This window comes from Centruroides sculpturatus, unplaced genomic scaffold (assembly GCF_000671375.1).
Source record: "Centruroides sculpturatus isolate CEXI.00-Female unplaced genomic scaffold, Cexi_2.0 scaffold159, whole genome shotgun sequence".
Classification (NCBI taxonomy): domain Eukaryota; kingdom Metazoa; phylum Arthropoda; class Arachnida; order Scorpiones; family Buthidae; genus Centruroides; species Centruroides sculpturatus.
The window spans coordinates 817,151-844,637 of NW_019384659.1; the positions used below are offsets into that span (position 1 = coordinate 817,151).

Consider the following 27,487-nt stretch of genomic DNA (forward strand, 5'->3'; position numbering starts at 1 on the left):
TTTAACTCTTCGCTATCTACCAATAAGAAAATTTCTGAACCGACCAGAGTTCGATTCCAAATTTTCTAGAATGGCAAACTGGCGCCTTTCATTGAAAATTAAAAATAAATATATTATAAATACAGTATTAATAAAATATTATAATACTGTATTATAAATAATTGTATTACTAAAAATACTGTATGTGTGAAATAATAAATTTTCTTGTTACGCAAAACAACAAAAAGAAATAAAATTATTGTTTAAGAATGGAATTTTTTAGACATTTCTGGTATAGCGAACAGAAAACAGTATCCAATATTACTTATAAAAAAACAATAATGAAATTAAAGGGTGAATACGGCTTCAGTTGCGAAAAGGAACTAAGGAGAGGAGATCACGAATGCGTTGTATCATTGATAGATCCTAAAAGAAAAATTAAAGTGGCAGCTAAAATCGTGAAGAAGCCAAGAATGGAGATAGAAAAGTGGCCTGAACTACTACATCCTAATATTTTACCACTATATGAATATATAATTATAAGTAAGCATACAGCAGTCTTCATCACTCCTTTAAAAATAGGTACCGTTTCTGAGGAGTTGAAGAAAAAAACATTTACAAGTCGACGTGATAGCTTCTTTTTAGGTAGAAAATGGATCTATCAGATTCATTGTGCACTACAATATTTACATAAAAGGCAACTTTACTATTTAAACGTAGGGTTGAGTAATACTTTACTCTCTCAGAACCTAGATGTAACAATTTGCGGATTCAAATATCTAACTTCTAGAAAATTCATTCAAGATCCAAATTTAATCGGATGCAAAAAGAAATATAGATCCCCTGAAGTGTTTTCATTCGAAGAGAGAAACATTAAGGCAGAATTCAGCACTGAAAAAGTAGACATTTGGTCTGTAGGAATGCTCTCCTTGTATATCATGGCAGGAGAAGGGTTAAAAAATAAGCCATTGTATAGAAAAACAATTAATATTGAATGGAGTAATTGGGAAATTGAAGTTGGAAAAACGTTAAAAATATTGCTTAAAGATAAATGGAAACTGAGAGACCTAATGAACTCTACTCATCCATTAGCTAAACTTACACTCGGTAATTCTGATCTCTGTTTGAGTTTCTTGAATATGTTTTTGCAAACATCTCCTAGTAAGAGAATAAATATAGAGAAAGCCATGAGACATTACTTTTTTTATCCTTTTAACAAAACATCGATAATGAACATTGCTATAACAGTATGCAAAGGTAGGAACGGTGTATTTTTAAACTTCATTTCTTTATCTCATCTCTTTGAAAGAAAGAATCTAGATTATCAAATTATTTTTTAAAAGTTATGATAAACTTTTGAATCATAGCATTCAGATAGCAAAGTTAATATACTTTTTCATTCTATATATGATAGTTATATTTATTTTCTCAGTTCTGTTTTCCAGCGTCCTAAATCTCAAAGTTAACGATTAAGAAATTATTGTAATGTCGAAAATTATTTTTCAATACTTTTTCCTGTTTAAAATTCTTTCTTTTAGAGAGAATAAAAAAAAAGCTAAAAATAAAAAATTATCATACTTCTTTTTTAGATCCTAATAGAAGTGCTTCCACTTCTTGTATTAAACGAAAAAAATTATTTGACACTTTTTTGGAGACTCGACGTTCAATGAATGATATTAGTAAGTTCTAATAGTTTAGTTTTTACTTAATTTTTTTTAATTTTTTTAATTTTGCAACAGCAGGAGAATCTCTTTCGGACGATATTTGGAATTCTAAATCCATTCAGAAGAAAACCTACGGTGAGATTTTAATAAAATACTGTACAGGGCTAATTTGCAAATTATACATAATTCAGAATAATTGGACACTTTGCCAGTTAAATCTTCATTAATTTTGCCTAGACTAATAATACCAGACTAGCATTAAATTAGATATTGAATTGATTAACTATATCTCCCATTTTTTACTCTTTTTGCTCTAAAGGCACTAGGACGGCCTGTTTATTTAAATCGTTTCCATCGCGAATTCGGCTGGGCCCACAAGGGAATGGGCCTGAAAAATTCCTTGAGTTACTTCATCCACAGATTACGTCCTTAATCTGTGATTTCGTCCGGATTCGATTTTTGCCCAGAACGGCAGTCTGGCCCTCCACTACATTACTATCCTCCTTTTAATATGAATTGACTGCAATGATAAATATTCTAATTAAGTGACCGACTACTTTTAAAATATTTATTTTTGTATTTGTATTGTATTGTTATCAAATTATAGCGATCAAAATATTGGAATCTTGAAATTATAAGCGGATCAAGGTGCTGCTTATAAAGCCGTTTAAGACCCAATTACTTAGTGTCCAGATTGCTCAGTAAATTAATAACTATTTGTTTCTAAAAGTTAGCGATTATTAATAAATAATTGCAAATGGTATACAACAAAAGTTATAAGTACTTGCTTTTGATAATTGTAAAGTTCATGGGACTCTTGGTCCTCTAAATCTGCCACTGAAAATTCTCATTATTTTATAAAACTTATTACATAATTTGAAATTATAAAAATACGAGGAAAAAGGGCTCAGCCTGTTCCGTCTTTAGAGATGATTCACGCATCCAAACAACACTTACAAGGAAAAGATTATTTATTCTTACTTTCATCATACACGACGCTTCGGCCTATTCAGTGATAATCACTAAAGAGGCTGAAGCGTCGTCACTTTAGCGAAATGAAATGCATTTGATAGGTAAATTATAATTGTATAATGACAGTCTTTTTCTTCGTCCTGGCCTATATCCCAGATAATTTGGGGTCAGCCCGGAATGTCAATTTACGTGGCGTAAATTGACATTCCGGGCTGACCCCAAATAATCTGGGATATAGGCCAGGACGAAGAAAAAGACTGTCATTATACAATTATAATTTACCTATCAAATGCATTTCATTTCGCTAAAGTGACGACGCTTCAGCCTCTTTAGTGATTATCACTGAATAGGCCGAAGCGTCGTGTATGATGAAAGTAAGAATAAATAATCTTTTCCTTGTAAGTGTTGTTTGGATGCGTGAATCATCTCTAAAGACGGAACAGGCTGAGCCCTTTTTCCTCGTATTTTTATAATTTCAAATTATGTAATAAGTTTTATAAAATAATGAGAATTTTCAGTGGCAGATTTAGAGGACCAAGAGTCCCATGAACTTTACAATTATCAAAAGCAAGTACTTATAACTTTTGCTGTATACCATTTGCAATTATTTATTAATAATCGCTAACTTTTAGAAACAAATAGTTATTAATTTACTGAGCAATCTGGACACTAAGTAATTGGGTCTTAAACGGCTTTATAAGCAGCACCTTGATCCGCTTATAATTTCAAGATTCCAATATTTTGATCGCTATAATTTGATAACAATACAATACAAATACAAAAATAAATATTTTAAAAGTAGTCGGTCACTTAATTAGAATATTTATCATTGCAGTCAATTCATATTAAAAGGAGGATAGTAATGTAGTGGAGGGCCAGACTGCCGTTCTGGGCAAAAATCGAATCCGGACGAAATCACAGATTAAGGACGTAATCTGTGGATGAAGTAACTCAAGGAATTTTTCAGGCCCATTCCCTTGTGGGCCCAGCCAAATTCGCGATGGAAACGATTTAAATAAACAGGCCGTCCTAGTGCCTTTAGAGCAAAAAGAGTAAAAAATGGGAGATATAGTTAATCAATTCAATATCTAATTAAATGCTAGTCTGGTATTATTAGTCTAGGCAAAATTAATGAAGATTTAACTGGCAAAGTGTCCAATTATTCTGAATTATGTATAATTTGCAAATTAGCCCTGTACAGTATTTTATTAAAATCTCACCGTAGGTTTTCTTCTGAATGGATTTAGAATTCCAAATATCGTCCGAAAGAGATTCTCCTGCTGTTGCAAAATTAAAAAAATTAAAAAAAATTAAGTAAAAACTAAACTATTAGAACTTACTAATATCATTCATTGAACGTCGAGTCTCCAAAAAAGTGTCAAATAATTTTTTTCGTTTAATACAAGAAGTGGAAGCACTTCTATTAGGATCTAAAAAAGAAGTATGATAATTTTTTATTTTTAGCTTTTTTTTTATTCTCTCTAAAAGAAAGAATTTTAAACAGGAAAAAGTATTGAAAAATAATTTTCGACATTACAATAATTTCTTAATCGTTAACTTTGAGATTTAGGACGCTGGAAAACAGAACTGAGAAAATAAATATAACTATCATATATAGAATGAAAAAGTATATTAACTTTGCTATCTGAATGCTATGATTCAAAAGTTTATCATAACTTTTAAAAAATAATTTGATAATCTAGATTCTTTCTTTCAAAGAGATGAGATAAAGAAATGAAGTTTAAAAATACACCGTTCCTACCTTTGCATACTGTTATAGCAATGTTCATTATCGATGTTTTGTTAAAAGGATAAAAAAAGTAATGTCTCATGGCTTTCTCTATATTTATTCTCTTACTAGGAGATGTTTGCAAAAACATATTCAAGAAACTCAAACAGAGATCAGAATTACCGAGTGTAAGTTTAGCTAATGGATGAGTAGAGTTCATTAGGTCTCTCAGTTTCCATTTATCTTTAAGCAATATTTTTAACGTTTTTCCAACTTCAATTTCCCAATTACTCCATTCAATATTAATTGTTTTTCTATACAATGGCTTATTTTTTAACCCTTCTCCTGCCATGATATACAAGGAGAGCATTCCTACAGACCAAATGTCTACTTTTTCAGTGCTGAATTCTGCCTTAATGTTTCTCTCTTCAAATGAAAACACTTCAGGGGATCTATATTTCTTTTTGCATCCGATTAAATTTGGATCTTGAATGAATTTTCTNAAAAGAATATAATTTTTTTTAGTAAAATATTAATAAAGAAATAATTATTAAATATTTTAAAATAATATATTTAGCTTGATATTCATGTAAAATTATTTTTTATGAATTCTTATTTATTATTTTAGGAGACTTACTTAGAGAAATTTGTTTTGTCTCATAATTTAAATTAAAAATATGGAATATATTGCAAACACAAAAAAGAAATTAATTTTTGTAAATTTTCTATAATAAAATTATATCAAAATTGTTTATTGATTTTAAAACGTTTATTTTCTTATTTTATTTTTTAACAATTTTTTAAATCTATATTATCAAATAATATATATATTTTTTAAATTCATAACTTCAAAATTATGAACATAATTTAATAACAAGCATATTTGGTGGATTAATAAATAAAAAATTTGTTGTTTAAAATTTTTAAAAAGCTGATATTTAATCTACGTAATTATTGCGTCAAAAATATTTACGAAACTAAACACTATATCTGATATAGAATCGTGACGTCATGAGTTATTTTAAAATTTAAAATTTGAATTTATGAAATTAAATCGGTTAAACTGTTAAAAGGAAGAAAGAGAAAATTTCGCAATAATATTTCGCTTTTAATTTTACGTAATTTTGTCTGTGATGAATTTTTTTTATTATAACATTAATATTAAAATAAAATTCTATATGTGCTATATTAGATAACTTATGGTAAATTACTTTTTCTCTATAAAATATGTTAAGTTTATGTTAAATTATCAAACATTTGCAATTAAAAATTATCGAGGAAAATTTTAGTAATTTTAATCTGTAATCGTTATGCAGTATATCGTAGAGCGCGGTAGCGCTTTATAGTAGAGCTCAGCCACGTGTGTAATGTTAAAGTGCCAAATTTGATCGTTAATATCTCCAAGATCAATGAACCGATTTGTATGAAATTTAAAATACTTAGTGTTCACGGTGAATTCTATGAACTTCTGAAATTTTGAATAAATTCATTGGATCGTTTTGGACTTATGCAGTAGGCATTTTGGCGCTTTTTTCGCCTAGATTCTCAACGAGAGAATATGACAGCAAGCTACCTAAGAATCTAGAATGAGCTGCATTAGTGTCCTGCGATGGTATCGATGTTCGATGATTCATCGATGGATTTAAACGATCGATCATCGATGTTTCAAATCCATTGATAATCGCTCTATAACATCGATTGACGCCAGGATGCAACCATGGAGAAAATCAAAATATAGTGGAATCTGGGAAATGTAAAGTTTTTTTAAATTTACCACACTGCAACACTAGTTGGAAAGTTTTAAAAGCTTGTTTGATTATATATATATATAATTGGATTTTCGTTGGAAGACGCGAGAATAAATACAAACTAGTCGAAAATCTCCAGAAAATTTTCAGGGTAGTCTATCCCGGATATGTTAGGCCTCCATTCCTTGCTACCCGATTGCTCCATTGTGGTTCTAACCGAATGTATAAAGGATTTGATTAAAAGGCCAATAGAGCGAAAAGGTTTTTTTTATAAAAATAAACCTGGTTTAAAAACAATATAATTTAAAGTTAAAAAAAGTTGTAGGGAGGTTCATTTCTAGATCGGGTGAAAATTTTAAACGATTTCGTTATTTTTTATATTAGAATTTTTCAACTCGGGGAAGAAAGAATTAAGAAATGATAATGTTTTAAAATAATTATTTCAATTATAAAGTATAGTTTAATGATATTAGTAATAAACATGATATTAAAAATGAATGATGTTTGAGAGTAATAAATAAATCTACTGCACATCTATAACTTCTGTAAAATATAGAAATTATGACTCTGAATTCGAAATTTCATCTTAGTTTTTGTAAAATTATGTTCGATGAATTTTTCAATTGATTATAGTCGATGATTATAACCAGGGCTGTGGAGTCGCGTAAAAATCTACCGACTCCAACTCCGACTCCGACTTTTCCTTACCATCCGACTCCGACCGGCCAAAACACCAAAACTCCACGACTCCGACTCCACAGCCCTGATTATAACTAGTTGAAAAATTGAATTATCGCGCGGTATAATTTAATAATAATATATTATAATTTACGTTTAATTAATTAATTAATTAATTAATAGAAAAAGAAAAATCTTAATAGACCAGTTTGGCATGATCATCGTTTCATTCAAATTATATCCAATGAGATCATTATCAAATAATTGACCCGGTTTCAGAAATTCTGATATCGTGTCAGTTACTGAAAAGCAACTAAAAGTAAATTTTGCTCTTTTAGTTACTTTTATCTACACATTCGCAAAATATTCTTGAGTAATTATAAGCGATTAAGGTTCAAGAATAAAAGAAGTCTAACTCATGACAGATACAATTTCATATGGTCCATCAGTGGCGGAGTACATAAAATCATTGAATGCTGGCAGTTGGGCGCGGATATGCTTGTTCAACGGGATGGCTACATAGAGCCTTTTGTGTTTTCTTTACGTGTCTAACATCTAACTAGGGGCAGTTTCTCATAAAAAGTCCTCCCAGGAGGCACCCTCTGGTAGATCGCCCAATGTTATGTTGCCTTACTCCATCAACCCAATCCAATTCACCCCTATATGAACGGGAAGAGAGGACAAATGACATTTGAATTTTTATTACACTATATTCGAGATTACAGTTAACACATGAAATTGTTTACAGTTAATAGGAACGTATGAGAATTCGGAATATTGATTACTAAATAACGACAAAGATCGTACAAAAGTTTTATCTGGTAATGAAAAGTATTAATGAGTTTATTTACACTTTATCGCAATGTAAATTATAATAATATGCTTAAAATATTTTAACAACGACATTACGAATTAAAACTGAAGATATTATTAATATTTAAAATTTCGATTTAATTATCCGCTAATTAAAATTTTTTTTTAAATGTAAACCGAAACGTACCATGAAACGTACCATAAATAATTTAAAAATTATTATTTTAAAAATTTTTATTTGATTTGATTTAGTAAATTTTTAAGGAGAATTCTTGAAAATATAAATTTAAATATCAAAACAAAAGAAAATAAACAAACTGCCAATATTTATCCGTCAGATGGCGTTAAGGACGAGAGAAGCAAAGTTGAAAAACCTCTAACTCTAATGAGATTGTAAAAAGTTCGAGATTTGTACAAAAAAGGTAGATATTTTGTTTGTCTTAACATTATATATAAATCATATGGCATAAAACACAAGTGATTTTTTGCGCTTTATAATCGATACAAATATTTACACTCATAACAAAGTTTAGTCCTAAATCAGTTGATGTTTTTCATCAGTTTTTATATATCATCTCAACTGCCATCAATTTCTACATATTAAACTGTTTCAACAAGAAATTCAAGTGGTTTAAACTACAGTATTTCAATGCTTTACACTGAATATTATGTTTATCATTGGCATCCATGTAACATAAATGAAGCCATTTTTTTTCAACAAAAGTAGATAAATATGCTCCTTAAATTAATCATAATAAACTCTGTCTCACATTATATGATCAAATCACAATGGACAAATATGCTGTTAAATTTAAAAACTTGTCTGAAGTTTGTATACATTCTTACAATATGTTTTCTAAAAAATACTCTTAGTTAATGTAATGACATGTACAGTACTTTATATATTGCTCATGTTTCTATTCGTATTACATTATGAATGTTTTATTTCAATTTTTCCATGTTACTTTTCATTTTGTACAGTATTCAAATGTGTATCTTTAAACATGTATATACATTTTCTGTTTTATTTAGTTTACAATTGCTGCTAATAAAAAATTTTACAATAATATAATACCTTATAGAAAGTTTTTATTTTGTTTTATTGACAAATCATAAATTATGAATCTTTAAAGATCATTTTCTGTCATTTTTAAAAGTCTGATAGTTATAAAATATACAAATGAATATTTTTTTGGTCTATATTTCACTTAAATAAATTAATGTGCATTTGCGTTATTGTTAAACCATCCTCAAAAATAAGTAATTTCAAAAATATTAACTATTTATAATTTTATTATTTAATTCTGGTAAACTCAAACAAAATGGTAATAATAGTAGTAATAAAAAATGATGCCATTGAATTTTAATCTGACTATAATTTGGTTAATTATAATTAATTAGCCATATTATAGCCTGATTAAAATCCAGCTGTATGATTTGTTTATTACTATATGTCAGGCTTGATTCAAATGTAATTATAACAGAGTAGTGTCAGTTTTTCAGTGAATTAAGAGTATCACTCTAGATGATTGTTTTTCTTTCAAAATTCCTTTCCTTAAAGGAAAGGATGTATAGAAAAGAGTATGACTGATTATATATTATGTCATAATTTATATTACTGAAAATTTTTTAATAATATATTTAATATTTATATATGTAGATAATATTACCATAAAATATTTTGTTGGTTTATTTAATTAGTTCATTCAAATTTTAAATGTAGAATGCAAGAAAATATCTCTAATCATTAACTTGTGCACTATTTTATTCTGTATTCTTTCATTGTTTTAGATAATTTGTAAATTTCATTAATGTAAAACATTTTGTCTTTATTGTTAAAAACTAGGACATGTGGTTTAATATCATCTAAGTTATTGACTATTTTTCTGTTAAAATAATTTTGCAAAAATTGACACAAAGCAATATCTAAGGATAAAATATCTAATAAATATGATGTTATATCAGAACGTCTTGGCAAAAAAACAGTAATTTTTATCAACTAGTTAAAGAAATATGTAATCTGACATTTTAAGAGCTGGCTTTTTATACAAATAACATTTAGCTATCTAAAATTTGATATGTTTGTACAAATATATCAAAGTTTGTATTATGTATACCAGTATATATTTGTACTATAAATATTATTATTAAAATAATCATAAAAGTGTGTGAATCATCAAAATCCAAACTTATTACACAATCTAAACACTGAAATTTTACATAATGTGAAATTGTTGTTAATGATTATTATTAGGTATATATTTTACCATAATTTGAATTTAGTTCACTTTATAAATAATGTTGTCTTTATCCATTAATTAAAAACATAACTGTTTAAAAATATTTTTAATGGAAATAGAGAGATAGGACTACTAATATTAGAGAGTGAAAAATATAAATTAAATTACTACAGTTAAAACTTGTTTATTTTTTCTTCATATCAAATATTACAAATAAAAATATATCTGGCATGCTAAGATACTGTGTTATCTTATTTTTAATTTTCTGTTAATATCTAATAACTTTAATTTTTTAAAACTTATTTTTAGTAGTATTAAAATGGTTGCTTATTTTATTCTATGTTTCTAAATTATGAAATTAAAATTAAGTCAGATTTTTATTTAAATACAATAAAGAGCAATTCAAAAAATGCTTGATTACACATTTAAAAATATTAAATGTGTAATCAAGCATTACTGTTTTTCTTGTCTAAACTTTTGAGCAAGATTTATTATTTTAAAAGAGCAAAATAACTATTTAATGTATTGTGTGTATTTTCTATAGTGTTTAAATTACATTTTTACACTGTTTAAATATATATATTATATTTTATTTTAAATAATTAGAATAGTTTCCTATTAAATGATTTTATTTATATGATAAGCATTATACCAAGTTGTTGCATATGAAATGGCCACTTTTACAATGTAGCAACTTTGAACCTACTTCTTGATATGAAACAGTCTTGTTTGTCTGATAACAAGTTGTGATCTGTTCTGTATACTGTGCACTGATATAGTAAATTAACATATGGAAGATATATCTTTACCCTGAAAATATCATAGTGTGCACTAATTATTGCTCTAATATTCTTTTTCATACTTGTCTGTAGTCATCAGATTTGTTGTAAAAAACTTTTGGCAGGATTATAATTTACTAGCTCTATTGAGTAACTTCACACTTTGCTGCATATTTTAAAAGCATCTCCATTACCTAAAAATGGGCTAGTCTAAGTTAGCAGTTCTGATCAGCCCTGAATGAGTGAAATTAGTCACTGGTATATCTCGAGATTCCTCCATGAGTGAGCATTCATTGTTCACTCTGACATTTTAAGTCAAATTATCAAAAATTGACTTTAAATTTTAAATGTACTACGGAAAATCAGTTAAATAAATATTTTTGCCATTATTCATTCATTTAATCCATTTTCCTTAAAAAATTTCAGCAACTAGCTTTAAATTAAAAATTTTTTCCAGACTCTATTGCTCTAGATTCCTGTTTTAGCCATTCCGTAGACTTCACTGAATGAATGGGAAATCATCTCTGTTTCCATTTCTTGATCCTCTGTATCTTTACACTCACAAAAAATGATGCAATGCCACTAGTACTGTGTATACTAGTTTCATTCAATGTCTTATGAGAAGTGTGTAAGTGGGCTTTGAAATTGACCATTTAGTCAAATTGTATAATTTTGTTTTTAGGCCAAACCAAGGCATAATGTAACTGAAATGGTTTGAAAATTAATAGAGTATTTAGAGAAGAAACAGCAAACAAAAAAATACTTTAATACTGGTTTCAAAAATTCTGTTCAAGAGACATAAGCCTGCAAAATTAACAATATATATGCTAAAACTATTGACAATGACCAATTGACCCATTCAACAAATATTTAGGTTATGCTAAGTTAAATAGGATATTCATTATTCAGCAGTGTTCAGACACTTGATTGCTCTAGAGAGCAAAAAATTAAATAAATGGATGCTCTATGAGAGACAAACCACTTGGAGTTAAGCAATTCTGTCCTGAAAAAAAAAACACAAAATGATAGTTTTGCTTTGCATTGTAACATGCAATGAGAAGTAGGTCCTATATGAGGTAAAGTCAAGAAGTCTATCCATAAAGGATCTATCAATAGACATATTATCTTGCTGCTGTTTTGGAATGTTTTGTGTTGCATGCATCCACTTGTCACAAAACATTCCAAAAAGTATAGCTGGTGAGATTCCCTTATTCAGCACACTCACCTGACTTTTTGCCAACAGACTCACTTTTTTAAACATGAATATTATTTTGAGAAAATATTCATGTAAGAAACAGTCATACATTAGGCTTTTGAGGATTTCTTCTTCATATGCACATTCAAGTGTGAAGAAACAGATCTCCTGTTGGCTTTAACTGCAAAACTTATAAACTTGGAAAAATTACAAAAAATTTCCTATGGATGAACTTTAAAAGTTTCTCCTTCCTTTTAGTCCCTTCCGTATGTCCAGAACATGGCCATTTTGCTGTTAAAAATCCAAAAGAAAGATTAATGAGATGATTCTAGATGGGAAAGCTCCAGGATATGCTGATGATACAAATGGAAAAACTTGACATGTGGGAAAAGAAAATACCTGAATTGGCAGAGGCAAGGCTTAATCCTGATGGAGGGATACAGAGAGCTGAAGTCCAGGAAGGTTAGGTACTTCTTGTTCATTAAACTAATTTCCCACAGTTGATTGGCTACTTTAAGCAGATCAGTGACAGTGAAACTATAGTCCAGTAAGTTAGAATGGATAATGTTATGTAGGCTTCTTTTCAACAATTGCATGGGAGAAGAGGTTTTGAATTGGGTGTAGAAGCCTCTCTGGTTTATGGGTTTTGGCAAAGGCAAAAAGCTCGGAGTGGCTATAACAGCTAGATACCCTAACAGTTTTGCAAACTTAGTGGAAGAAAATCATACAAATTGTCTCTGTAGTTTGCCCAGAAAGTCAAGTAGCTAGTCTGCTACCTCTGTACATTCTATAGTATATATCTATCCAATTCCATTTAGTACGTGTCTTTGTTTAATAATCACTGCCACATTGTTTTTATCCACGTGTAGAAAAGGTTTGATTGTACTCTAAACTTCCTGTTCTAGTTGCATATATTGTATATAATTTTTTCATATTAAAACTAATTGATTAAAGTTAGGAAATTCTTGTTTTGCATCCAAAATGGTTCATTATCATTTTGTATGCAAAACAAAATACTTTCATATTCATATTTACAAATTCAATATATCTGTAATAAATGAATGATTTATCAATTTTCTCTACAAACTCATTTATGTATGTAGTCACATTTAAGATATCACAGAGCCAGATTCTTTATCAAGCTACTCAAGGATACTTAATTATTAAACAATCAGGCTAGAAATAGATGTATTAGGAGATAGACAATATTTTCTCATTTCATTTCAAATTAATCTTGAGATGGCTGCTTAATCATCTACCTCTAGCCAAATTTCTTTGTATTTGATTATTAATTAGCCTTAATATAGCCCAATAAGTAATCTGGTAGATTGTTTGATAATAATTAGAAATAAATTAATTTAATTTAGAATATTCTCTAGCCAAAATCCTTAACAAAATTACTTAATTATGGGTTATTTGCATAAGTTGTTACATTAGAGATTTGTATTGTGTAAATTATTATGATTGACATATTGATGAAGCAAGAGCAAAACTTAAAGTTTCTGTTATCAATTGAGTAAAAATGTAATTAAATACTTATCAGTGGATAGAGTAATATATGGTGAGAACACATTTTTCTCACTTGGCTGCAATTTTCAAATTGCAGACCTCTAGATTCCCACTGTTGTCTGTCAATGTATCTGTTTTTCCTTCATTCCTTCCTTCTTTAATCTTAAGAATGGAATTAAATAGATGAAAATCAAGACCAGGTATGGAATGCTTAGGGGCCAGAGGTCCAATTAACTGTTTATAGTTCTGATCTGGACTAGAAGTCATATGATTTTTTAAGTTAAAATATGATTAAAAATTTGTTTAATATCTTTATTTTATTGCATTTTTAATCTTTTTGGGCTAATTGTGTAATGGGTTGGAAATCAACTGCCTGACAGCATTTCCAAAATTCGATGCAATTGCAGCTTGGCATTGTGATGATGTCACAATAAGTAATTACTTGTATGTGGAGTATTTTTTATTAGTGTTTTAGAATAGCTAATTTGAATTGAAAATGATAGTTAAATTAAAGTACAGGTATTTCCTGCTTAATATTAGTAATCCATTCCTGAAAATCATGTTCTGTGGGAAAACATTAAATGGAAGCCTAATTTCCATTATTTTAAATGGGAAAAATTATAACTTTTCACAATATTAATCCAGAACTCCCACTTAATTTCTTAAAATTAACTAAAACTCAATAAAATGCCTTCAAATAAGTAACAAACTATTGTATTAGGATATAATACATTGCTTCCTTTTCATCAAATAACTAATATTGTTAAAAAGTACTTTGTTTCCCCAAAAATAAGACCTGGTCTTATATTAATTTTTGCTCCAAACAATGCATTGTCTTATTTTCAAGGGATGTCTTGTCCAATGATTCTCACTTGGGTATTTACAAATACTTAATTATAATTAATATCATCATTTATTTTAAGTATTAATGTTGATAGTAATATTTATTTATATTTCATTATATATTAATATTATTATTTTATAATTCAATATGTTTGTCATGGGTTCCAATGGATGTATTAAATATGACCAACTGGCTGACAATCTTAACTATATTAACTGGGGCTTATATTATGAGCATCCTGAAAAATCATGCTAAGGTTTATTTTGGGGGAAATACAGTACAGTCGACCCCCTATAACACGGGTTCCTATAGTTCGGATTCCTATATGACAGCAAAAAAATTGTGACGGTATCTGTACAAACATGGTAAAAAAACTCCTATAATTTGGTAAAACGTCATCGGGCAGCCGAACTACTTTCCGCTGTCCAGCGCCACGCTACAGAGAGTTTAGGCAGGTAAATTGAGTTTACTATTGTCTGTACAGTATTATATATAAATTAGGTACTGTACATATAATTATATATTAAGTATATATAAATTAGGTACTGTATATATAATTATATATTAACTTAATTTATTGTAACTTTATTATAATTATATATATACTTTCCATCGTCCAGTGCCACACTACGGAGAGTTTAGGCGAGTAAGTTGAGTTTACTATCGTCTGTACAGAATGTAAATTAGGTACTGTAAGTCTAATACAGCACTAATTTTATACATTTCTTGTGAAAGAAACATTTTTTATTACTTACTTACTTATTCTTTATTAGGCATCTTGCAGGTGCATTCCCAGTACCGTATTATACATAGCTGAGAAATATATATACAATTTTTTATATGAAAATATAATTTACAAATGATAAAACCGCTTGACAAATTGTAGGAAGACAAAGTAAAGAAGTTGTACAATAACAGTATGAATTTTACAAATCGATACCGTGGTAATGAATAGAAATGGTTATACAGGTGTTGGATGTACCAATATAGATATAATCTTACAGCTTGTCATGCAGGTTATTAAAAAGAAAGTACATAAGATAAAATAGAGTTGAACGAAAATTAACTAAAACTAACTTAAAACTAAACTTATGACTATCTTAAAACTAAACTTATGCTATATAACAATAAACTGAGCGTGTTGTATTCTAATCGTAATACAAACAGAATGTTATGAAATCTTATGAGGCCGAGTGTCCACAGCACAGTTTTTCTAGTTTGGTGGTAAGTTTTGTCGAAGCTCATCAATGTTGAAGCCGTGTATAGTTCATAACAGATGTTTAGATAACACAGACTATCGACCATCACTAGTTTATGGAACCAAGTTGCATGTTGCACAGTTTTTTCCTGATTGGATGGTGTATTCTTATCACACAGATGTTTAGATCACTCAGACTATCAACCAGCAAAAGTTTATGGAGCCAAGTCGCAAAGTTGAACACTGCTTTTCTAATCCAACGCCGTATTCTTATCCAATCACATAGATAATGGTCTTATCCAGTCACATCAATGCAAAGTTTCCTTAGACTTGCAGTAGGCATTGATTGTTACTACAAGATGGGCTCAGATAATTGCCTAGCATGTCTCTATCGTTACAGCACATAGGCTGTATCCAAATGTCATGTCCTTTCTCAAATGGAGAAAACACATATTGCAGCAGAGGCGCAGAGAAAGCAAACGGTTTAGAATAAGGACACAAGGTTCAATTAAGGTCACCTGTCTACAGCTCAAACAATGTTTTCAAGATATCCATAATCCACACTTCTTTTATAAAAGTCACATGTCTGTGGTACAGACAATGTATCCAAGATATCTTATGTTAATCCACATTTTTTATTCAACAGCCATAAAAATTATTTATATTAATGATGTCTCCAAAGTTCAACAAAGTTTTCGCAGAAAAATAACTTATCAGAAATTGCGGCCACCGTTTGGTGCGCTGCTCCGCGACAAAAACAAGCTTAAGCAATAGTGATGTCGAATGGTGCACACTCGGTAAGTAATCCTACAATTTTTTGTTTATAGCATAGTTTATATGGATTATTCCCAAAAAAATATACATGTTTTGGAAATGTTGAGTCGAATTAGTCTAGGAATCGATTAATTTTATGGAAGAAAACCTTTCAAACAGCCGTAGTCCGTAAACTTCACACGTGTCGGGCTGTGATTGGCAAGGTCTCCTAAAACATTAATTTCATAAAAAACGGAACGTATCTACCGTGTTATTGGGGGGTCGACTGTAGTTTCTTTGTAATGTGTGCAGACTGCATGCTGACACAGCAATAAAGAGATTTGTTTAAAAATTGCAGACAAATTTACAGTAAAAGCAAGGAATAAGTTGCAATACATTTTTAAAAGTATGTTTGACACTTCTGTGAATTATTGACTAACTACTGTTAGTGATATTGTGAAAGCATGTTTATGCTTTCTATTATAGGGAATGCTGATATGATATGATGCTGTACTGTTTCTTCGAACACAGTTATATGTGAGATTCATACAGTGGTGCCTTGTACAGTAATACCCGGAACTTACATGATAGGTGGGACCAAGCGATAACCGCATAAGTCAAATTCGTGTAAGTCAGGGTATAATTTCTCAATTTGTGTAAAATCCAAATTGAATGTCTGTAAGCTAATAAATGTTCTCGTTAAACTTATCTGGTCTTTTGATTCGTTCATGGTTACAAGAAATCACCACATAGTCTCTCAAGTCTCCGTAGATATAACAAACACAAAAATAAATAATACAAAATAAATTATTGCTATGTGTCGATTCCGCGCAACACGTCCGAACATGTAAGCTAAACAATAGTGTGGGGGGAGTGAGTAATCAAGAGCTGCGTGGTGCTCAAACAAAAGACGAATCGACGAGATTTGAAAATCGCCTAACTCCGGGTTCGCATAAGTCAAGGTATTACTGTACTTCAAAATTAATTCATTCCAGGAGCCCATTCAAACTCTGAATGGTCCAAAGTTCAAATTAACTTTCCCCATTAGAAATAATGAAAAGTGAATTAATTTTAATTCATTCCCAGACCTAAACAATATCTATTCAATAAACTTAAACAGCAAATAGACATAATTTAAGGTAGTGTTACCACCCGTCTGGTTTCCGTTCGGACAGTCCGGGAATCGACTCACTATCCAGTGAACTATTAATTCTGTCCAGGAATATCGTGCACAACCTGTCGACCCTTTTTTTTTTTTCTGTTCGTACAATTCGTATTCGTACTAGTCTCCAATATCCAATAGAGCTAAGTCATTTGTAGTTGTTTTTTTCTTAATTTAGTTACTACTACTACCCAATTCTCCCTAGTCCCTAACTGTAACTGATTTAGAACCGGCATGCACTGCACATTATTCTTCACATTGCAAAATGACATTGCGCATGCGTCAGGAACTTCTGTTTGAACAAACCTCGCCTGCCGCCCAGGTCAGCGATTTTGAAAACGTGGCAAAACTAATTTAAGGTAAAAATAACACAATTAAATGCCCTAAATAATAAATTAAAATATGAAAGCAATAAATAAAATATATAAACACTATTTAATAAAATAAAAATTGCATTAACTGGTTGCACACTGTTGACTTTGACATCATAAACATGGCTGCCAGATCTGCCACACATGTACTGCTTTCATGCTTTGTGATAAGTTTCTTTGTAATATTGACAATTGAAATGAAAGTCTTTTTAGACACTGTTGATTCTACATGCTTCTTGGATGCCATGGTTAATTAATAAGTAAAGATTATATTGAGTTGAACAGAAAGTTTTTGCCTATTTTTAACAGTTATTTCTTAATGTAGATTTGTGATTTCATTATAATAGTTGTAAAATTTAACACATTATTGCTAATGTGAGATTGTATTTTTTGTTTAGAAGCTTATTTTAAAACTTTTTTCTGCATATTTTGTTTGAATAAAGACAAATTGAAATGTCTTCAGATAAAAAGCATATCAGGTATATCAAGCTTTATAAGTTTCATAAAGGTTATAATGCACTACAAGCAATAAAGATTGTGGCAAGAAATTGTTAAAAATCAATGAATAAAACACAATGTACATAACAAAACAAACTAAAAATAAAGTAAAAAAGAACTGAAAGCACATGAGTGTAATGCAAGAGTGAGACAACATGGGTGCACAACAGAAGGCATTTATGCCAGTGAGTGCATTTTTTTACTTCATGCACAGTTTGAACTTAGAAGCATCATTTGAACTCCAGAGCAAATTTCTACCAAATTTAGTGTTTAAAATTAGAGTCGTATGAAGTATTACTGTACTCTCCTTTGTTGGAAATATTCTGACAAATATTTACATTTAATTAATGCAATATTTGTTGAGAGAGAAAGCTCTGATTTCTGTTTTTTCTTTTCTGAAACTTTATTAAGTTTCTTTTAAGTATAATAATACTGTGCATATATTCTTGAATGTATAAGAAGCTAACATCTTATTACAAATATCATCTTGGTTATTACAACTATTGGTTTCACTATTTATGAAAAAGTGATATATATATCAGGGTCACAAGTAGAAAATTGCAAAGCCATATATTAGAACATCAAGATGACATTTCTAATAATAGAATTTCCACAAACTATCTAGAAGGGTTCTCAATCATTATTTTACACCCCTGTGGAATGAAGTTAACATCTTTTTTGACACTAGGAGTACTTTTCTAAACATCTATATTCAATTCTGACATTTTGGCTAATTACATTTGGAACATAACTACTTTTCCCATGTGTTGTTTTGTTAAATATGTTATGTTTAAATTTTTGGGGCATAAATTTAAATTTTTCAATATATAAACTGGCCCAAAATATGTATTGAGAGATACATACATTCTATGAAGTTTGAATGTTAACAACCAAAAGACATTTTACAGAAAGACATTAAGTAGAGGAGTCTTGTAATGTTCTTTTATCAAATAACACCTATTTACATGAAATTTTTACTACCAAATCACTGTTAATGAAGATTACTTTGTATAAATTTTTGAATTGTTTTGTTAAATGAATTCACTAAATAAAATACAGTTTTGGAAAAAATTGAAATTGAACTTCTGGATGAATTCAGCCTTATTCTTCAGTTATTATAAAATTTTTAACAAAATATGGAATTGGAAAATTAAACTATGTTTTTCTAATCTCTCTCATATATTATTTTTTGTCCTCAAAATCAAATAAATACTTGAAAAAGGCCATTTTAAGAAGTAGATGATATTAAGAACAATGTAATAAACTATGGTAAATTGCATTTAAATTTACAGCGGTGATTAAATTTTATTTTCCACTGTAAATTTAAATGCATTTGAAAAATAATTTTAACAATTCTATATGTGAATGAAAAATAGTCTTAAGATTATTTTGAAAATATTGAGTCTTTTTTTATTTCAACATTATATAACATAGTTATCAACCATTTAAACGTTTATTAAACATGGTATACTAATTAAAATTATTTAAAGGTATAACATTAAATATAATGTTGGAATTGATAGTTTCCATAAATCTCAATTATGTGAGTCCACGGATTTTTACAGGCTTCTTAAAAATCTAAATGTTCTATTAAGTGTAAATATCTTCGGAAAAAACCCGAAGAATTTGAACTCGATCAGATTTCAACGATTGTATAACAACTAGCTGAGAAAGTTTACACTTAGGTGTGAAGAATGCATTGTCATGGTCAACAAAAGTCAATCACTTGTCAGTTTTCCCATGCGGATGATATAAAAGCTCGAATCTCCGGAAGCTTGGGACAATCTCTCAGAAGTTATACGTGTCGATGTGTGCATCTCGTCTCTGGACCTCCATATAACGGACTCAACCCGACGAAAGGAGAAGATACCATATAGAAGACCATAGGAACTTTCACATAACACTTAATCGCCACATAGAGCTCTCTTTGAGGTAATTATTTGAACCTGCGGACTCTCTCTCCCTAAGCGTATTTTTAGTTTAACCCTTGGAGGAAGGAGTATAGTATGTTAGCCGCATATATTCTGAGTTGTATCTAACTGCATTTAACCTATATATTGTTATTGCCTTTTGTATCCTAGCTTAGCCATTCAATAAATGTTTGTTATTTTGTTAAACCTGTCTCCTGTCATTTAAGGACACCTGCCAGCTTCCTCACCCTCTCCCCACTCGATTTGCCCTCCTAGCCGTCCACCAGACTCCAAGATCGGGTTATACCAGCTTGTGCAGAGTAAGTGGTCATTTGGGGATTAACCAGTGACCCACTGCTAATCTCACAATTATATGCATACTTACGCATATATACCGTACATGCACAGATATGTGTATATACTGTATGTATACACATATATGTGCTAATAAAGTTAAAATCACTTTCAAGTAACAAACTAACACTTTGATCTGTTATGTAATAGCATTGATCAAGAAATGAAAATGTCAGCTTGTGTTTTTATCTTTTCCTGAATTGGTGTCAATTTAATATATTTGTCAATCACAAAGAGGACATAATCATAAGACTTGCTGCTGAATTGGAAGGTTTGAACCATGTGATCTGGTAAAGTCAAAATATTTTATGTCAGGTAATATAGAAACACATTCCATTATTAATATTCCTTTCCACTTGGATGGAATAGATTGTTGATAAGATGAATCTGAATTCTGAAAGGCTATAATGTTTTCAATAAAAAAAATGGCATAAGCCAATCCAAATTATTTCAATCACCAAATGATTCACCAGGATAATATTCTAAATTAAATTTAAAATTACTTTATATATATATATATGTAAAAATGGACATGTATATTTCACTTTTTCGCCAAAACTACACATCACACGTGAATGGTGTTTGTATGTGGTGGTAGCCCCAAGTCTCCATTCGTGCATAGGGGTGGTTGCGTCTCGATAGCTATAAGGGTGCGGGAGATATGAGGCTGAAAGTGGTTGAAAGTGGCTTTCTATTTCGAATGTTTTGTTCGAATTTGTTCGAATTAAATTCGAACATAAAATTCGAATATTGGTTCGATTATAGAACGATTGTAAACGTTCCAGAAACGTTGAAAATAGTTCGTTTGACTGGACGTGAACAGGAGACGTTCAGAAATAGAATCGGGACCAGGTCTCTAATTAGTCTGGAAACGGGGGACCTAATTCTTGCATTCTGTGAAAACGGGTAAGATTGGCTAAAATGTAATTATCTTAATCTTCACTATCGTTACTTTTTAAAACCCAGCGAAGCAGGTCCTTGCAGCTAGATTCTAGATTACTTAGAAAAACAGTCTTTTATATATATATAAAAAACTATATTACATACAAATGTACGAACAAATAAAAACCCAGCGAAGCGGGTCCTTGCAGCTAGTTTTTAATTATAAAATTTGCCATGAGATGGTGGCATAGTTGCTTATCTCAAGCCAAATTTATTTGTATTTTTAATTATTTACTAGCTTTAAAATACTTTGATGGATAATCTGGTGATAAACTGGTAATATTGTCAACTTTTTTTTAATGCATATTACAAAATAAATACTAATTTTGAATATAATGATTTCAGATATTTTCTTATTTTTAGTCTTAAGATGGAATATTCACTACTTGCAAAATATGAAAATTTTGGTCACTTGATAACATGCTTATTAATTTCTGGTCCTCAATCATTTTAAAATTTGCTATAGGGCATACAAATATAGACATACAGTAGAACCCCTCTAATCCGTCACCTTTGGGACTGGGGGTATGGTCGGAACGCAAAAAAGGTCGGATTATCAGAAAAAAGTAAAATAAACAATCTTCCCTTTGTCCAGTCTTTGTAGCACTGCTAATTTTTCATTTAATGAAAGAGTAACTTGTTTATGTTTCACTCCTGGCATGTTGAAAACATACACAATGTAAAACATATACTGTAACGAACACAGAAGAACGCCACAGACGGCGAATTACTGACGAGTCAGGACAAGTTTCTCGACTCCAACCACAGTCGGATTAACCGGAGTGACGGACTAGCCGAGGGCAGACTAGAGGGGTTCTACTGTAGTGCAGGAAGATGTAGAGATTATTTTGAAATTATGAATGCTTTTGCTATAGAATTTAAGTAATGCAACCTGTAAATACTTAAATTTTATAGTTATGGAGCTTATTCTTATAGACAATCACATGCTTTATTTTAGAATTTTATCCTCAGGTATTCAGTTTTGTTTTTAATTTTTTAAGAGAGATCTTTTATTTCTTATTTAAAGGCTCTTCAAAAATTGTTTTACATCAAACATGTTTGAAAACAAGAGATTATCTTGGGACAGTAAATCTTTACATTTGTTTTTCATTTTATATGTAAGAAATGTTATGTATTAAAAGAAGTTAATCTTAAATAATGTGGCTATATGAGATCAATATTTAAAATATGAGAACAATTATTAATTAACATAATTAAATTAAATCTGCTTCTACCATCTGGTAATTGCTTTTTTCCATCTTTCTCAATTGGCAATATATTTTTATATCACTACCAAATTATTTCTAAATTTTAAATAATGTTTATTACATGAATTAAAATTTAAACCAAAATTTATCAATTATGTTGAAAAGTAACACAGAATTTATGTATAAATAATGCTGCCATTATTATTATATACTAAATCATCAGCAATTGTTAGATTAGATTAACTCAATCAAGAAAATTGTGGACTGGTTCTCAAATATAGGCAGTTCAAATGATCATCCAGGTGACTGCCTTTTTTACAGTTATGGAAATTTATTCTTATGGGCATAATTCATTTTAAAATTTTATTCTCAGATATACATTTAAGATATTTTTGCTTATTCTCAAATATTAGATGCTTTTAATTCCTGCGATGGGGAAATTTTCAGATTGCAGACCTATATATTTTCACTGTCGTGTGTCTGTCTTTCCTTAATCTCTAGAATGGAGTTAGGTAGATGAAAATTGAGATTAGATATAAAAAGCTTAGGTGCCAGAGGCCCTGATTAACTATATATGAACTTCTAGTCTGGACTGAAAGTCAAATGATTTTTTAAATTAAAAATGATTAAAAATTGCAGTTAGTAATCAATAAGATGACTAACACGCCAAATTAATTTATAGTNTTGAGATTAGATATAAAAAGCTTAGGTGCCAGAGGCCCTGATTAACTATATATGAACTTCTAGTCTGGACTGAAAGTCAAATGATTTTTTAAATTAAAAATGATTAAAAATTGCAGTTAGTAATCAATAAGATGACTAACACGCCAAATTAATTTATAGTCGTCGTCCTCAGGCGAATACAGATATTTATCGAAAAATTTTTAAACAGAAATCATCGAATGCAGAATATAATGCATAAATTAAGTTGAAACTTTGTTAAAGCCATTAAGTACACGAAGTAAATATTTAAACTTAATTCGGAGCTAACTGCTCGTTCGGTTTTCAAATTAAGTTTAAATATTTACTTCATGTTCTTAATGGCTTTAACAAAGTTTCAACTTATTTTATGCGTTCTATTCTGCATTTGATGATTTCTGTTTAAAAATTTTTTGGTAAATATCTGTATTTGCCTGAGGACAACAACTATAAGTTCGTTGAAAGTGCTTGCGATATAAAATGTATGCATGTAACGCTGAACTCAGTGTTTTTACTTTTGTTATTATAAATTGCAGTTAACATTGTGATTATGTAATTGTTCATTAGAATTATCTTACTTTGTTATATAACATTTACAAAATTTTAGTAAATTAGTTTACATGAAAAAAACAAAGTGTAATGATGTAGGCTAATTATTAGCTTTTAAATAGTACAGTAGAGCCTCGAAAACGCGGCACTCTATAACCCGGCACTCTGGATAACTCGGCCACACCCTGGCAGGGCAAAAATACCCTTAGATAATTAATTTTCATCATAGACAGCTTTATACCTCATAAAATATTTTTCTGAGGTCTGTCTTATCAGGTAAATTACTGTACACAGTGTATTAATTAATTTTCATTTTCATGTAGTAAAGGCTCTATGCCTTCATAAAGTATGTACTTTTCCTTTGTTTAAGGGTATTTGGGCAGTTTATTCTCTGTTGTAATATCAAGCAAACAATACATACAAGTACAGTACAATATTTTCTGAGGAAACATGCATACTTATCCTTTTTTAACCCCATTCCCAATAACCTGGCATTTTTACAAACTTGGCTACCCTTCGGTCCACATTAGGCCGAGTTTTCGAGGCTCTACTGTATTTAAATTGATTTTAGTAAAAAAATATTATTATTATTTTTTATTTCTGTTTGGGTGAGAAATATTAATACTGTAGTTTATTTTTAAAATCTTCAATCTAGTTTTATGTTTTTATTTTTTAAAAGAATAGTATTTTACAACAATTTCTTTGAATATGTGACAAAATACAATTGACATAAAAATAAAAATTAAAAGGTAGATGCTAATAAAGTTGCATTATAAATTTTTTAAATATGATGTTTAGATAACTGAATGCTAAAGACCAGATTCCTTGGAATGATGGGCTGATGAAGTTCCAATTTTGTCCTTCTTTTTCTTGGGTATCAATAGTTTATTTTGAATATATTGGGTTCTGTCTCTCACCACTTGGTACCTCCATTGTGGGCTTGGCTAAACTGATGATGATCATGAAATAAAAGCTTTCTTAGTGCCTGCAGAGTTTTTAAAAAAAATATATATATATATATATATATTTTTTTTTTTAAATATTATGTTATTACAATTTGTTAATGTGATCAGTATTAGCAAATTGTATATTACGTGGTTGATGAAAATTGTTTTGATAGATCGTAGTGTTTTAATGTAAATTTTTTTTATTTAAGGTGATTGAAAAATTTCTTTTACATTTGTATACAATATGTAATTTCCTACATATATCTCGCAGGTTATGTGTGTTTTAAAGTCAGTTTAAAAGTAGATGCAAGCTATGTATTCTAGCAATTTTTGTGATAGCACTCTTATACTCGAATTAAAAGTGTGTTGTATTTTCCTATATACAGTTATCTCTCATATAAGACAGTAGTTATGTTCCAAAAAGTGTCATCTTATTCAAATCTGTGCTATACAAAACAAAGGACTATTGCAGAACATGGGGTTAGGTTCCAAAAGTTACCAAAAGTATACTACTATTTTCCGTCACTAAGAGAAATGTGTTTATTGAAGCAATCGATAATTTATTTCCAATCAATAATTAATTAACGATTTCAATTAAAAGAACTGTGTTATGCATTAATATTAATTTTAGTTATATGAAAGCATTTTCTTTTTATGAAGTATCATCGTCATCTCAGTTTATTTTTTGTTGATCTTGATCAGAAGTGTCAGCAACATTTTCATATTTTTTATTTTTATCATGAAAAATGTTTATGAATGACAAAATAAAAATGTTATTAATTGAAAATTTGTTCTAGTGGGTCACATTTCTTCAATTGAGGACCAAGCAACTCTTTTCCAGAATTTGTGTGAATTGTTTAAATATCAAGATACTGCTGTATTTCATTCATTATTTTATGAATGATTGATTATCTACAGTTAAAAAAAAAACTTTAATAGCAATTATCTAAACATATTTAAATAAACTTTACTAAATATGAAGATTAATCTATAAAAACAAAACACAGTTGTCTCAAAGGCTAAAATCTGAAAGCAATGACAATGACACTTGGTTGATAGGAAAGTTAGTGCAATTTTTTTCTTCCTTGGCCTATCAGTTTTCATTAAAGTAAACCTGATGAAAAGTACAAAATAATATGAAATTTTCAATATTCTAAAATCCATGGGCAAATTTGAGGCAATATGCATGCTTACTTGAATAAAAAAATATCGAATAACAAAGTTTACACTTAAAAATTGTAAAATTTTGTATAGAGGATTTCCAAAACTGCATTAGAGTGAAACCAGAAGTCGTGTTGTATGGAGGATATCCCCAATTTTCAAACTGTGTTAGATTGAAATTGTGTTTTATAAGGGATACCTGTATATTATTTATTTGTTTTTTTTCTAGTGTTTCTACACAAAAAATATTATTATAGAATTATAGGATTATAGAATTATAGAAAGGACAAAAAGGATTATAGAATTTACAAAAGAATTATTATCTAGAAGTGTCTTTTTATTTTTCACTCTTTATTTGTAAACTAGAACATCTTAAACAAAAATTTAGATATGGAAATAGTATAGTTAAATCTCAATTTGACTGACTTATGCTTAATGAATTAGGAATTCATTTTTAGTATCATATGTTTTATCACATGCATGTTGCATGATTTACAATAATAATTACAGTAGAGCATCAATTATCCGAATACCAATCAACTGAAACATCGGTTAACTGAAAGCTTTCCAATTGGCAAATTCAAATTTCCACTGGTGCTGTGGCACTGCAGTACTCTCCCCCTCCCTGCCAACCTAAACTGTAGGCCTACTTTAATGTACTACTTTATGTAAGGTATGTATTTGTAAGATGTGTGATACAAAATATATACAGTACATTTTTGTGTTTAATATATTTTTTTGTAAATTATCAGTTATCCGATCCCAGTCTTGAATTGTTTTGGATAATCGATACTATACAGTACTCATTTCATTTTTTAATATTTAATAGGAAAAAAAACTCTGAAAGTACTTTATGCACCCTCAATGATAGGCATACTTTAGATTAGGAAATGTTATGATAATGCTTAGAAAGAAATGGAGAATTTAAAAATATGCAATCAAAATGAAAATTGTTTATGCATAATATACATTTTATGTCATTACTGTGTAATAAACAAAATGAATTTAAATAAATTTTAAGTTTCAAACCTTTCAAGAAATAAGAAGATATAATTAAAATGTTAAATTTTGAAATTCTCAATTTATGTTAAAATTAATGAACATAAATTTTAAATACTCTTACACAATTAACTTAAATTATAATTATTCAAAAATCTTTTACATAAAATAGTATTTGCAAAATTGAAATATTTTATTTAAATACTAATAACTGGTCAAATAAATTTCACAACACAAAGGATAATATTAAAAAAAGATTTGTGTGAATTGAAAATTCAACAAAATATGTTACTTAATATTAAAAATAAATGGATGTGATATTTTTATAAAATATGATTTTCTGATGTAAAAGAAGAAATTTTTCATAAATTTAATGTAAAAGTTCCTCTATGTCACTAAACCAATAAACCAGCAAACAAACTTTGGAAAGCAAACATTTTTCTCCATTTTTAAAAAGGCATCTTCAGGCAAAATTTAATGTATTATTGATTATAATTTTATTGAAGAGAAACTGTTTGAAATGATCAAATTCCAGAAATATATAATTATTTTAAAAATAATTCTTATGATAAGGATTATAGAATTT

General features: G+C 29.2%; 3 protein-coding genes across 6 annotated transcripts in view; 2 read left to right on the forward strand and 1 right to left on the reverse strand.

Annotated features, from left to right (window-relative positions):
* The first annotated feature begins 218 nt into the window (after positions 1-218).
* LOC111626517 (serine/threonine-protein kinase ark1-like) lies at positions 219-5,040 on the forward strand. Of its 3 annotated transcripts, XM_023369918.1 has the most exons (5): positions 219-624; positions 700-1,236; positions 1,569-1,658; positions 1,719-1,778; positions 4,973-5,040. In XM_023369918.1, exons 1-5 carry the CDS (start codon positions 249-251, stop codon positions 5,005-5,007), a joined length of 1,098 nt encoding a protein of 365 aa, XP_023225686.1. In that variant the 5' UTR covers positions 219-248; the 3' UTR covers positions 5,008-5,040. The 3 variants fall into 3 exon arrangements, with proteins under 3 accessions (XP_023225686.1, XP_023225684.1, XP_023225685.1); XM_023369916.1 differs by having other exon boundaries at positions 219-1,236; XM_023369917.1 differs by having other exon boundaries at positions 219-1,236; positions 1,722-1,778; positions 4,973-5,037.
* On the reverse strand, positions 3,743-4,757 carry LOC111626518. Its single transcript, XM_023369919.1, has 3 exons — positions 4,378-4,757; positions 3,956-4,045; positions 3,743-3,895 (listed from the first exon to the last, which is right to left on the reverse strand). The coding sequence occupies exons 1-3, from the start codon at positions 4,712-4,714 to the stop codon at positions 3,744-3,746; spliced, it is 579 nt and encodes a 192-aa protein (XP_023225687.1). The 5' UTR covers positions 4,715-4,757; the 3' UTR covers position 3,743.
* A 2,875-nt stretch (positions 5,041-7,915) lies between the features above and the next one.
* The window catches only part of LOC111626510 (CCR4-NOT transcription complex subunit 2-like), a 44,143-nt gene continuing 24,571 nt past the window's right edge, over positions 7,916-27,487 (forward strand). For both annotated transcript variants that reach the window (XM_023369908.1, XM_023369909.1), the window contains exon 1: positions 7,916-8,005. The gene's annotated coding sequence lies outside the window, so the exon portion shown is untranslated. The remainder of the gene's footprint in view (positions 8,006-27,487) is intronic.

Bases quoted from the DNA above. Each gene is read 5' to 3' on its own strand.
- LOC111626517 (XM_023369916.1), top strand. From the start codon at position 249: ATGGAATTTTTTAGACATTTCTGGTATAGCGAACAGAAAACAGTATCC. The intron at 1,659-1,718 runs GTAAGTTCTAAT...ATTTTGCAACAG, and splicing joins ACGTTCAATGAATGATATTA to CAGGAGAATCTCTTTCGGAC. The intron at 1,779-4,972 runs GTGAGATTTTAA...TTATTATTTTAG, and splicing joins CATTCAGAAGAAAACCTACG to GAGACTTACTTAGAGAAATT.
- LOC111626518 (XM_023369919.1), bottom strand. From the start codon at position 4,714: ATGCTCTCCTTGTATATCATGGCAGGAGAAGGGTTAAAAAATAAGCCA. The intron at 4,046-4,377 runs GTAGGAACGGTG...CTTCTTTTTTAG, and splicing joins TGCTATAACAGTATGCAAAG to ATCCTAATAGAAGTGCTTCC. The intron at 3,896-3,955 runs GTAAGTTCTAAT...ATTTTGCAACAG, and splicing joins ACGTTCAATGAATGATATTA to CAGGAGAATCTCTTTCGGAC.